Source organism: Botrytis cinerea, chromosome 4, assembly GCF_000143535.2.
Source record: "Botrytis cinerea B05.10 chromosome 4, complete sequence".
Taxonomy (NCBI): domain Eukaryota; kingdom Fungi; phylum Ascomycota; class Leotiomycetes; order Helotiales; family Sclerotiniaceae; genus Botrytis; species Botrytis cinerea.
This window is the reverse complement of record NC_037313.1, coordinates 1,440,283-1,453,206: the sequence shown is the minus strand read 5'-3', so window position 1 is coordinate 1,453,206 and position 12,924 is coordinate 1,440,283. Positions and strand designations below refer to the sequence as shown.

The 12,924-nt window shown below is 44.0% G+C and overlaps 5 protein-coding genes across 8 annotated transcripts; 4 read left to right on the top strand and 1 right to left on the bottom strand.

Moving 5' to 3' along the window:
- The first annotated feature begins 13 nt into the window (after window positions 1-13).
- Bcard1 lies at window positions 14-1,428 on the top strand. The gene is made up of 3 exons (XM_001557476.2): window positions 14-200; window positions 280-518; window positions 666-1,428. Exons 1-3 carry the CDS (start codon window positions 127-129, stop codon window positions 1,046-1,048), a joined length of 696 nt encoding a protein of 231 aa, XP_001557526.1. The 5' UTR covers window positions 14-126; the 3' UTR covers window positions 1,049-1,428.
- A 146-nt stretch (window positions 1,429-1,574) lies between these two features.
- BCIN_04g04080 (hypothetical protein) lies at window positions 1,575-4,026 on the bottom strand. 3 transcript variants are annotated; one of them, XM_024692575.1, is made up of 6 exons: window positions 4,020-4,026; window positions 3,646-3,821; window positions 3,350-3,503; window positions 3,142-3,292; window positions 3,022-3,086; window positions 1,575-2,973 (listed from the first exon to the last, which is right to left on the bottom strand). In XM_024692575.1, the coding sequence occupies exons 2-6, from the start codon at window positions 3,765-3,767 to the stop codon at window positions 1,792-1,794; spliced, it is 1,674 nt and encodes a 557-aa protein (XP_024548355.1). In that variant the 5' UTR covers window positions 3,768-3,821; window positions 4,020-4,026; the 3' UTR covers window positions 1,575-1,791. The 3 variants fall into 3 exon arrangements, with proteins under 3 accessions (XP_024548355.1, XP_024548353.1, XP_024548354.1); XM_024692574.1 differs by having other exon boundaries at window positions 3,646-4,026; XM_024692576.1 differs by lacking the exon at window positions 3,646-3,821.
- A 1,111-nt stretch (window positions 4,027-5,137) lies between these two features.
- On the top strand, window positions 5,138-6,361 carry Bcccg2. 2 transcript variants are annotated; one of them, XM_024692573.1, is made up of 3 exons: window positions 5,138-5,393; window positions 5,655-5,959; window positions 6,018-6,361. In XM_024692573.1, the coding sequence occupies exons 1-3, from the start codon at window positions 5,201-5,203 to the stop codon at window positions 6,150-6,152; spliced, it is 633 nt and encodes a 210-aa protein (XP_024548352.1). In that variant the 5' UTR covers window positions 5,138-5,200; the 3' UTR covers window positions 6,153-6,361. The 2 variants fall into 2 exon arrangements, with proteins under 2 accessions (XP_024548352.1, XP_001557524.1); XM_001557474.2 differs by having other exon boundaries at window positions 5,333-5,393.
- Window positions 6,362-9,462: 3,101 nt separating this feature from the next.
- Window positions 9,463-10,644, top strand: BCIN_04g04060 (hypothetical protein). The gene is made up of 2 exons (XM_024692572.1): window positions 9,463-10,064; window positions 10,169-10,644. Exons 1-2 carry the CDS (start codon window positions 9,524-9,526, stop codon window positions 10,342-10,344), a joined length of 717 nt encoding a protein of 238 aa, XP_024548351.1. The 5' UTR covers window positions 9,463-9,523; the 3' UTR covers window positions 10,345-10,644.
- Window positions 10,645-12,211: 1,567 nt separating this feature from the next.
- On the top strand, window positions 12,212-12,803 carry BCIN_04g04050 (hypothetical protein). The gene has a single exon (XM_024692571.1). It carries the CDS (start codon window positions 12,244-12,246, stop codon window positions 12,727-12,729), a length of 486 nt encoding a protein of 161 aa, XP_024548350.1. The 5' UTR covers window positions 12,212-12,243; the 3' UTR covers window positions 12,730-12,803.
- Window positions 12,804-12,924: the final 121 nt, after the last annotated feature.

Genomic DNA, 12,924 nt, shown 5'->3' with positions numbered 1-12,924 from the left:
ACAACCAATTGTTGACCTGTCAAACCGAGCTCGAAACAACCAACCAGCTATTCCACTTTGAATCACTTACAGCCATCCACCGAAAAAGTAAATTTCTAAGAATCTTTGTCGCATTAATAAAAAAACATGGATATTAGACTATTGCGCTCGTCGGATATTCCGCATGTTCAACATGCCAACATCACCAATCTCCCCGAAAAGTTCGTTCTTCCCCTCCTTCCCTCCATTCCCCCCCCCCCTCCTTCTTCTCGCTACCCCTCCAAAACTAACCCCCTCTAGCTATTTCATGAAATATTACCTCTACCATGCCCTCTCCTGGCCACAACTCTCCTTCGTCGCAGTCGACGTCTCGCGTCCCCAGAAAACCCCCTACGACTACCCCCGCATCGTCGGCTATGTCCTTGCGAAAATGGAAGAAGATCCTGCCGATGGCGTTCAACACGGTCACATTACCAGTCTGAGTGTTATGCGCACCCATCGACGTCTTGGAATTGCTGAAAAACTCATGAGACAGAGTCGTACGTTCTCTCCTTGTCCTGCTCACCCCATTCCCATTCCCATTCCATTCTCTACCCCCGGGAAACCAGGCTCAGGACAGCGAGCAAAACCACACCATCCGCAACCGTACAAACCCAAAAGCTAACCACCTCCCCCAAAAACAACAGAAAAAGCCATGGTCGAAACCTTCTCCGCACAATACGTCTCCCTGCACGTCCGCGTCTCCAACCAAGCCGCGCTGCGTCTCTACCGCGACACTCTCGGTTTCCAGACGGAAAAAATCGAGGCAAAGTACTATGCCGATGGCGAAGATGCCTATTCGATGAATTTGGATCTGTCGTATATCCGGGAGCAGATATTGGATGAGGAGGAGGGGGACGAGGGCGAGGCGGTCGGGAGCGCAGGAAGCGCAAAGGATGTGAAGGCGATTGAGGAGGGGAAGGATGCAGAGGCGGGCGAAAAGAAGAGGAAGGTCAAGGTAGGGAGGGGATTGGGGGTGGGCGAGCTGGTGGAGAAGAACGAGGCGTTGCCTATTAGGGAGGAGAAGTGATGCATGGACTACCTTATCTGTGGCGCTTTCTCGTTTCGAGAGCAAGGATGAACGAGGGTTATGGAATGGATATGATATGATATGATATGATGTGATGTGATGTGTAGGACATGCTGTAGGAGGATTGCATATATTCCTGGAGTCTAAAAGTCATTTTCATCGTGTTGGTTTGTTGGTCGTGGCTTTGGAGATGGTATGACGACAGACATGTCGTATCTAGGGAAAGATGCTGCTCTTGTGAAAACACGAATGTAGTTTGCATACCGAGTACATCATGGAAGCCCGAGTGGGAGAGAGGAATCTTCTCTCAAGTAAGATTACTTATAAAGTCTAAATATAGATCATCTAGATTGAGAATCAAAAACACTCGATATCTTGCATCTTGTCGTTTCTTTGAAATGTATATGAAACTGGTTCGTGAAAGGCTGATGAGTAGACAGAATCGCTTGCTCCTTCAGCTTTAGTATGCTCTTGCTAAATTTCTCATGTGGCTACATCGATTCATCGAAGAATAATATCACGAAGATGCTTTACGAATCTGTATTCTATATTCTATATATACATTTCTTACCCATTCCACCACATAATGCAAAACGCCGAAGCGCCAATGTCCACATTCCTGTAAAATTGCAGGACTAGGTACCATAGTACACTATCATCACACCATATCATGACGAAAAATGAAGATTTCTGTCGGGTTGAAAAACTAAGCATTCATTTAACAGAATGATGAGAAACTAAAACTACAAAGATACCCCATCGCCAGTGCCAAGTTCCCCAGGAATAGGCGGCGCTGGGTCAACGGGTTGTATGGGTTCGGGTTTGGCGGCCTCGAGGGGTTCGTTTGGTGGGGGAGCTGCGTTGATGGGAGGATTTGCTTCGATGGGGGGATTGGATGGAGGGTTGTTTGGTGGGGGTGGGGTTGAGTCGGTAGGTGGGTTCACAGCTATATCTGTGGGTGGAGCTGCGCCGACTGGAGGGTTTACCTCGACATCTTGAGGAGGTGTTTCTTCGACGGGAGGAGGATTCGTTTCCACTGTTGCTGGATTTGCGGGATCTATGGGTGGTGTTGGGTTGGTAGGGGGGTTTGGCTCAGCAGGAGGGAGCGGTTCGGTTGGGGGATTTGGATTTGCGGGTGGTAATGGATCTGTGGGTGGGTTTGGCTCGGCGGGGGTAGCTGGCTCCGGAGCTGGGGGTTGTGGCGGGGGAGGAACAGCGTCCTCAGGTTTTTGAAGGCCGATATCATTTACTGGCTTTGGGGTATCAGATGCAACTGGAGGGGTTGAACATATTTTTGGGTCTTTGGCGAATTCCGGGCCTTTGTAAATTGGGGTTGGATCTTCTCTCAACACACTCTGTGCTTTGATCAAGACTGGGATTACAGCCCCTGTCTTCAAGGAGAAAGTTCTATGGCCGATAACTCGTAAGATGGTGTTGATCGCTCCGGAGTGGGAACTAAGTGAGATGAATGTACTATTATCATTCATGAATAAATCATCCAGGAGCGCTTTGAATCTTGCGTTCTCTGCCCCACGAGTTTCTGAGTAATTGGCGCGCCAATAAGGATCTTCTTCTGGGAATTCGGATTCAAATTTCCAAGTAGGGGCGAGAGCGTGGATGTAAGTTTTCGAGCGGCGTCGATCGCAAGTATGAGAGGAGATACCTTCACGGAGGAGTTCTTTGATGATGGGAGTGAATGGAGGGGAGGTGGGTGGAAGTGGTAGATTGCTGAATGTAAGGGAACATGTTTCGAGACAACGTGTTAGGGGTGAGACGTAATAGGATTGTGGTGGAGATGCTTTTTGTGTAGTGATTAGTCTCTCCCAGAAATCGTTGGCCACCAGAGCTTGGGCAACACCAGTGGGAGCAAGCTGAGCATCGGCCCAGGTTGAATTTTTGTCTCCATCCAAGTGAGAATAGTAGCACTGTAGAGGTTAGTAGGGATCGCATACCGAGGGTCAGATAAAACATACATCCCATGCTTCTTTTCCAACCTCAGTCTCTTTGATATTATGATAACCTTCCCCGTGTCGCCCCACTTCAAGATGTCAGTTGCATATCATGTGATGGCAGTAGCGATCTCGAATACATACAGTAAAGAACTTTATACTGAACATTCTTAGGAGTTTGATTGTTGAGTTTCACAACGTGATTCTCAAATCTTTCCCATTGGGTCTTCTGTCTCTCTGGGTCAAATTCTGCATCGGTATCATACACACGATCCTTTAACCCAAAGTTCGACGCCTAAGTAGATAGTTATGTTAGTGTGATACCCAACACCAGAATTGCAAATTCTCTTACAGTGTAATTGAAGGTTTCTGAATTTGTATTCTGATCGTCTTGTAGAAAATATCCTACTACATTTCTAAACTCCATATGTCTAGTCTTTGGCTGTACTTTGTTATTCATCGTGTAGAATGGAGTCAGAAAAAGTGCAGCTAAAAATAAGCAAGGTCTAGAGTTTTGATTGTTAGCTGATGGGTTTAATAATTCTCCGTGAAATGAGATGCAAATCAACACAAGCAAGAGAAAATAGTAGCAAAGAAGTATTTGGGTACACAATTGTACTTAAATAAAGAGACCCAAATCCAACTTACACAATCAATGGTGGTCTCCAACAGCCCGTTCGTCGATAGGCATATTGGTATGCATTAGCAATACTACTTGCACCCGACCTTTCATTCGTCCTATGGCCCAGTAAAGACTCCTGGTCCTCCATGTCTTGCACCTTCACTAACGCCGGCTTCGAAATTCACACCCATCCAAAAACCAACTGATGAAGTCAGAAGAGACGCCAAAATACCATGATACGAAATCTTCGAACCAAGGACAGTATCGACGACAATAAGAAAAAAGGGGCTTTGATGCTTTGAATGAAGATTAAGTTTTGATGCAAAAAAAGTACCAGCCAAATTGTAATGAGCATCACGTGTCAAAAGCATGAATTGTGTCAAGTAGAGAACAAGCTTACTGGTTTCATATGGAATATAATTTGATTGGTCTACCTAGGGAGCAAGCTTGGTGTTTCAGAGTCTTTAAGAGGAGTTGGGATGAAGGATTACCACGGATTACACACTTCGTAGCTTATTGTTATATTATTAGACGCGTGGGTACACACGCTGGTGACATTCTGTACGTAATCCGTGGGTGGCTCGAGGCCGGCAGCGGGGCGACATTATCAGTGCCTGAGGCTGACACTGGAGTGACGCCGTTTTATGACCGTCGAGCGGCACCTAATAAAGCGGCGGCAACCAGCCACATGGTCAGTGCAGAAACTTGTGACTTTCGACTCCCATCGTGATCCAGAACGCCACAATGATAGAGTTGGAGAATCAGGTCCGTGTATGATGTCACTCCAGGATAAATCTGGTTGTCAATGCAAAAGTTGTGGGGAAATTAGCTCAGAGCTCGTGGTGGGAAACGCAAGCAAAGCTGGAAAGTGGAGTGAAGAGTGGAACTGAACGAGGGCGAGCTTGGAGAATCCGATCTAGAACAGGTAAGGTACATCGTACATCGCACATCGCACATGGAACAGGAACAGGAACAGAACAGGTATGGATTATACGTCGTCTAGTGGTAGTGTATGGGCCGGGACGAGATTTTGTGTTTTCATTGGTGGCGTCCAAGATGTGAGTTATTTGTTTAGCTGAGGAAATACGCTCGATCAATCGAGAGCTATTTGGGTTACGAGATGTATACTTGTATTGGACCGTCTCAGTTACATGCTTCCTTCTATTGGATATATGCTTCTGCTGGACATATGCTTCTCCCTGATGCACACTTCCATTGGACGCAAACTTCTCTTGGACGCATACTTTCTACCTGCTTCGTACCTTCGTCTCGAACAAGTAAAGCAAGAGATACTCATCGCATGGAACAAGTATGTACTGTGCTGTGTGCTCTGCATCAGCTGCTGGTGTGTGTACTCACTCTCGCGAGTATTCACATCATATCGCATCCCCTCCACGGCCGATCTAGATTCTGTGTAGATTATCCGCAATTTGTTAGAGAGCTCCACCTCGAAATCCCATGCATTTGTGAACCCAGAAAAAGTGATTTCCCGATCATTCTCATATTTTCCACCTGTTTGCTACTCCACAACCATGCCAACCTCTCACAAACCCGGTCTTGACCTGCCTTGGAACTCTTTCCATGACGTGCCTTCCCAACTTTATCCGTAATGGCTTTAGCTTCCATTCACCCCGCTACATAAATCTATTCTTTGTCCCTCCCTTCGCTCCATCTTCTACTCTAATCATCTACTCATCAACTCTCAATCCACAAGAACCTCTAATTAATCTTTTCAATCAACCACCACTTTACAATCACACCATGTCTCTTCACTGTACGTATTCATGCTCGGGATTCTTTCGATGGGAGATGGCTTGGGATGGCACTGGTGATACGAAAGCATTGTGAGAGAGCTCTGGAATTGGCACGTCGAGCTTGGGATTTGTCTATTTACACTTTCCAAGTTGAAATGCCACCAGAATATCCTCACACTGCATCATCAAACCATCACCAGCTTCTCTCATCTAGCTTCCGTCTCCCTTTCAATTCCCCTCTACCCCACCAATTAGCTTTTACTAACACTCACTCCTTATAGACCTCCCACCAGTTAAGCCATCGGCTATTGCCCTCGGTACCGTCTTCAACCACGCTGCATCCCTTGCCATTCTCGGCCCAGTCTTCGGCGAAACCTACCACAGAGCTCAAGCTGCCAACTCCAAGGAGGAATTCATCAAGTCAAAGGAAGCTGCTTCCGCCGCTGCTGCATGGGGAACCTCCCTCGTTGGTAGCGCCGTCCAATCATATGGTGTTGGTGCTTTGATCAATGCCACCGGTACTCTCTCATACAAGGGTGCTGCATACTTGGGATCTTTGATCTTCATGGCTTCATCTGCCCCATCTGTACGTTATCCATTTAGAACATTACACATGGTAAACAATCTACTAACAACCTCATTAGTTCATTGCACAAATCACCACTGAGAAGCGACCACTCGACACTGTTGCCGTTGGAGCTCTCGCCCGCGTCTTCGAGACCGTCGGTCTCTCTCTCTTCCTCACCTGGTGGGGAACCCACACCAACCCATTCGAGTAAATGTATTACGCTTTAATATTGGGTACGATCGCTGGGAAGGAATAACGGAATGGGGTTATGGCATGGGAAGGAAATGACGTTCGGATTGGAGTATTCCGTTTCGTCTGTGTATTATCTCGACTCTGAATCAATTCACTTTTATGACTTTATGATTTAATTGTCATTAATTGCACAGCTTTGTTAGGCGAAAAATGAAATTCTCTCAAACAAGGACCTTTTTTTTTCTTTCGGGTGAAATATATATATGGTTTTTACATGTGTGAACTTTCTTTTTGGATGTCTAGTGTTTTCTATATATCAATCAAACTTGGAATCTTCAATTCGCTAGGTACATTGGACTGAATATACTAATTGTTCAAGATAGATGTTATCAACAAATCACTCAAATGGTCAACTTTTGCCACAACCTCACCACCTCGCATGGAAACTTCCAACTCTCAACCCACACCACGCTGCCCGTTTGTGACTTTAGCATCTCATCCCTCTCTTGAATATAACATCAAGTTTCCTCATATCTGTCACATACGACCATAGACTGAAGAGAATTGGGCATCCCGTCCGCTCTGCCATACACAAGCTTCAGATCGGTGGATTAGTAGTTGGGTGGGTGACCACCAGCGAATCCCCACTGTTGTATGTACTTTTTGCTTTGTTTTGGATTTTTTTTGGAAGGGAAGGGGTGGTGAAAGGGGGATGTTGTTACTTGTTATGGGGTTTGTTTGAGTTGTTGAGAGTGTAAGCTGTAAGAGCTTGTTGGTTTTGCGTGGTGTGGGGGTAGGTTGGGGGTTGGGGATTAGGTGGGTGAGTGGGTGTCTTTTGGGGAATTGGAATTGGATTTTGGGGGTAGAGAGGCGGGAATGTATTTCTTAATTTATTTATTTGAGCGAAGCGGAGAGCGGAGGGGAGAAGAGGAGAGGGATTGTCTTTATGGGTGGTGAGTACCTAATGAATGATAGAGGAGGCCTGGTTCGTGCGGGTGACTTTATGTGGATTGCTATTCTTGGAGGGTGTTTTATTTCTATTGGATGAATCGGTTGTATATATGTATGTATATATATGATGATGTGTCTTTTTTGGCTATTAGAATAGGGAAGAATGTTTATTCCTAGGTGAAATCTTCATCTTGGACTTGGACTTGGACTTGGACTTGAGAGTGGCTCGTGATGAGTGATGAATGATGAATGGGTAGTGTCGAAATACAAATACATATCATCTCGTAGGAACTGTAAAATTTTAATCGAGAGATGGGTTTATTGATGGGTAGTGACAAATCATGGGTTTGGCTATAGCAGTAGCAGTAGCGGCAGCAGAAATAGTGATTAAACCCCAAGAATGCCGCCGCCGATTTATGTCGTCTTGTGGTGGAGAAAGTGAGGGGTTCGCTAAGATTTATATATTATATTATATGTATGTGCTGTTATGCTTGCTTGGGTTTGTTGGTTTGCTGGTTAGGCATTAGAATTATTAGGGACGATGTATTGTGTATGTGTAGATGCTTTGGGTTTTTGTAGAAGTTTGTTCCTGTTCTTTCTGGTTGATAGAGAGGAAGGTATGGTTTGTATCCGTGTATGGTTGGGTTGGGATGTGATCGTTGGAGGAGATGAGATGGGATGAGATGAGACGAGATGAGTTGAGATATGTTGATTTAGTTCCTGATATTTGTTTGCAAGAGAAGTCATGGGATGTAAATTTTTCTTACGAACTTGGAAAATCATACTGGACGTCCAGCAAAGAAAAGGTTGTGTGTTGTAGAAATGTTGTGTTTTATAAAATACTGTTATTGTGTAATGTGTATAGTGAGCATTCGTAATACACGGTTGCATTATACAAAGCCAATGCTTCAAAAATTCAATCTTACAAATAAACGAAATATATCATACTCTACGAGACAACAAACTACATTTACGAATTATGTCCTATTCCCCACTCGCTTACCCCAGGAAACTCAGTTTACTTTATGGTCACTGAAAATGGGCCGGTAAGTAAAGGAGATACGCCGCTAGCCAAATTCATGAGCTATTGTGGCTGCTGGGTTGGATTTCGATTTTCTCCTACGGTATTGTTTTGAAAAAGTATTCTGATAGTAGTTTAGAGACTCGTTAATTTGCGAGTATATAATTTCACAGTTGTCTAGAATCGCCGTTGAGTTGCAACTTCGCAATGTAATGGGGAAAGTATAGATAGGCACTGTGAATAGTTCAAGTCGGTATAGTTATTATCATAATGTCGCATGTGTTGATAGATATCAGTGAGTGTAGAGATTGCATTGTAAAATCCCAAAGACGAATACATCATGGTGTTATGCTGGCTAAACAAATCATCATTGACGAATAACACGCCGGCACCAATCTTGGTTTCTGATCACCACAGTAGTATTTCCTAGAGGCGTTTGAAGCAATCATTTGTCGGAACGTGGTATAATGGACCTACTTGATATTACATGTCCTTCGCTCTGACAACCTGTTTCGCAAGGTTACAATTGAACGACGACATGTTGGTTGACAGGAAGAAGCTTTGCTCACCGCCAATACTCTGTTTATGGATCTTTCTTTTCTCTCTAATCTTAAGTGAATCTTGACGTGACGAAGTGCATGTACTGTAGCATACTATCTGACCACCTACATTTTGCTGGAATACTAAATTCGCTTGAAATCTTTGATCCTAGAAACATGAGATTCAATTTGTAGAGTTGAGATTTGTCTTCTCAATTATGATTGAGGGACAGCCTCTACTGTGATTGAGATGATGGCCCTTGAAAAGCGGTACAGGTCAATGATCAATGATCAAAGCAAAAGATATTTGTCAGATATAGTGTTATTGTTGTACTTTGCACTTGCAAAAGAAGTTATGTGATAAAAAAGGTCAAAAATCAACTTCCATTTCTTTTTATGATAACCTTCATCCCTGTGCAAAATGCTTCGAATTTCAGGAGCCATACAACCAAGTATCTAGTAGAAAGAAGAGCCGGTGTACTGTAGATTGCCTGGCATATCAATCTGCTGTCTTTCTGACTTTGCGCTTGCTAAGTAGGAGCTATACTCGAGTTGAGAGTTACTACAAGATGCCTACACGATATATCCTGAGGACCTTGGTAATAAGTGTTTGGATATATAATCCGATATATATATATATATATATTCTGATATATTATCAGTGCAAAGATAGTAAACGGTCATGTTGCAAGTGAACAATGAATGTAATAGGTGTATAATGAGTTTAGAAATCTGTTTGTTTTAATCCCAAGGTTACATAAGCTCGGACCATTCGTTTTTCCGGCTCAAGATACGTTTGACCTTACCTTACATCACCGACTAGACCTTCAAGTAGCTCCCGACTCCAAAAAAGACACCCTTCCCAAAAGCACCTTGAAAATGCGTTTCTCAACCACCGGCGTCTTTTCGCTGCTCTCTCTCCTCCCCTCCACCCTCGCAACTCAACTCATCTTCACAATCCCAACGACTCCCCAACTAAACCCATCAACTCTCCCCCCCTCCACCCACGCGATCCTCAGTACCCTTTCTCACACGCACACCGCGCAGCTCACACCATCCAATTCCTTCTCTTTCCGCAATCTTACCAGCGGCTCTTACCTCCTCACCGTTTCCTCTCCAACCCACGCTTTCATTCCTCTCCGCGTCGATATCCATCCTGCATCCTCCGAGTCAAATCTCATTCCCATCGAAGCATTTACCACTTTCCGCGCCAACGAATGGAGCAACAAGGGAGAAATTATCCCGGTTTCTAAACTTGGAGATGATAAATATACAGCGGAAGTTAAGGCACTTGTCGAGAAAAACTATTATCTTGAACGAGTGGGATTCTCGCCATTGAGTTTATTGAAGAATCCTATGATCTTAATTGCTGGATTTAGTATGCTTATTGTGTTTGGAATGCCCTATCTTATGGACAATAGTACGTATATTCTTTTTGAATTTCTGGGAGTCAGATTCGAGGCTTCACAGTCACATCATATAATCTATTCTTTGTTTTCTATGCTAACAGTACATCTTTTACAGTGGATCCAGAGCTCAAAGCGGAGTTTGAGGAGCGCCAGAAGAGTGGTGGTGGACTTACAGGCGGTGCCAATGGCGCCAATCCATTACAAAATTTCGATGCGGCAGCTTGGTTGGCTGGCTCTGGTGGAAAGAGAGAGGGAGGTGCTCCAAGTGGTGGAAGAGAGATTATTAGATGAGCGTGGCAGCTGCATTCATGGAGTTTCATTGATACTCTAGCTGAGTGATGAGAGATGATCAATTTATTGGATTATGATAATACCTAGGAGCCATGGGTCAAACCACGACGCGAAAAGTAGGTACAGAGAAGATAGTTCTGTTGAGACAACATAAGAATGGGGCTTCGTACACCGTCATTGTTTGATCTTAAATTCCTCACTGTATAGGCACGTCTATACCAATTCCAGATTCATGTTTCGAGAAGCTACCAGGAGCGAGAAATTGACCCATCACTTGAAATTCCATAGTGCTTTGGCGCAGAAAAATATTTACAATTACTCATTTGTGATGTCAAGTGACTCGGGTCAGTATAGATCTATTCTTTCATCCACACAGTATTCAATGAATTCTGCACGAAAGACTCAATGAATATCCTACATTGCAGGTAACATCTTTGTTGGAAATTGATAGAGCAGATTGAGTGGCACTAGCACCAGGCATTCAGATTCGAAAGGGGAATTAGTAATTCTGCAATTTGTTATCCATCTTACTATCTATGCCAACGAACAGCTAATCTAAGTTCATGCTGCGGTCACCTGGAGACTGAGCACTTCATTTTTAGGCAATAGTAGTGAACCTAATAAATGATGTCCTCTTCTTCCGCTTGTCTATCTCCTGCTCACAACTACGAATCAGGCTCGCTAAAATTCAAAATCTTGCCCCCCCCCCCCCCCCCCCCCCCGGCAAATCTAACACATAGCAATCAAGACATCCAAACCAGAAGACTGAATTTCTAATTATTAGAGTTTTTAGATGTAGAGCAGCGGTTCTGTTAAGAGGAAGTGAAAACGTAGTGCGCTACTACCTAGCTCGGAGCTGGATATCATTCATTAAGAATTTGAATTGTGTTATTTAGCGCTCGATTCTTGAGGCGGAGCTGTCCCTATTACATCTTGGGATACAGTATGAAGACATTTAAGCATTTCCTATTTACCGGATCACCCCAATGAATTTCTCTCCCAAGATGATACATGACATCATCCTCTCAGCATTTTGAACACCCGCCCGGGACTTGAAATCCCAACATTTTAATCAATGATCATACAGCAATCTACGAGTAGAATCGCATCCGGCAATGACGAGATACCCCAAGATTTTCGCTTCCTGAAGGATCTCCATAGGATCTGACCCGATGGTTTGGTAACCCGATTGCTGGGTCGGCGGCTATGATATCTATACTTCTGAAATTTTGCATGTGGTTTCATGGATTAGTTTCATACCAATTCACCTCTACTTTGGTATCACATGAATCTCTTCGCATTATAAAACTTAACCATTCACTCTACATCTTCAATTCCGGTACATCAAAATTCAGAAGTCCATCTTTTTATACTACCACGAGTACCTTACCGTAGCGGCCGATTTCTCGCAACCGACCGCGACGTAAACTTTTATTTTCATTTTCACATTTTGAAACAAACAAAAGTCCATCGACCTCGACCGCTCAGCCATCCTGGAGCGCTAAGAAATAGCCGCGAACGGGGTCCTTGGGTTTCGGATACTTGCTCCTGGGATTGGATAGAGGTACTTACTTGGAGAAGTTGGTTATGGGGTTTGCTAGCGGCGATGAGAAGAGATTGGGTTTGAAAGATGGACGCTGGAGATGCCGTGAGACGGGTGGTGGTACGGTGTTTAAGTCAAACAACCTATTCGTGATCCTTTATATATTGGCTTGTGTATATAGATGAGGAGTATTTCTTGATTCTTCCGCCTTCTTTTTTTCTCTCGAGAAATAGACGTCTGTTCCGTGTTTGTTGTTAACTTTCTAGTCACTCTTTTCAAAGCTTATCAGTACTTTTCCTTTTATCTCAGCCTCTTGAACTCTCCGTTTTATTTCAATCTCCCCAAAATCCAACAGAATGTGCTGCTGTTTCTCACCTCGTGGGGAACACGTCGAGCAAGTCAAGAAAATCTCACAGCAGGAAATCGATGCAATGAAAGAAATTCACAAATCTAACGGTAATCGAGCACCCGTTCCTGCTGGTCTGGGTACTGCTCGGAATCGTTCGAGAAGCAGCGGCAGCAATCCTGGACGAACAGAATATCCAAATCGACTATCACAAAGCGGATCCAGTCATGGCGGATATGGAAGTAGTGATAGAGAATCGAGAGTTTATAACAATGATAGGAATACTTCTCATGAATATGGTCATGGTGGATATGGTAGCATTGACAAAGACCCGAGAGTTCATAACAGCGATAGGAACAATGCCACTCATGAATATGTTCATGGTGGATATGGCCAGCGAGGTCGCTCGGAACCACCATTGGGAAATAAAGCGCTGCGGAGCGGATTGGGATCTACACCGCGGTATACACCTAGAGACCTTGAGTACCGGAGATGAACAGAGCATATTTAAGTGATACGGAATTTCCCGTTGTCTTTTCGAGAGAAGAATCAAAATTCAAGAAAAAAACATATTTGGAGAAGAAGAAGAAGAAGAAGAAGAAGAAGAAGAAGAAGAAGAAGAAGAAGAAGATAAGATACCGGATATCTATCTGCGATACATTCATCCATCCATTAACATCTTCAAGATTCT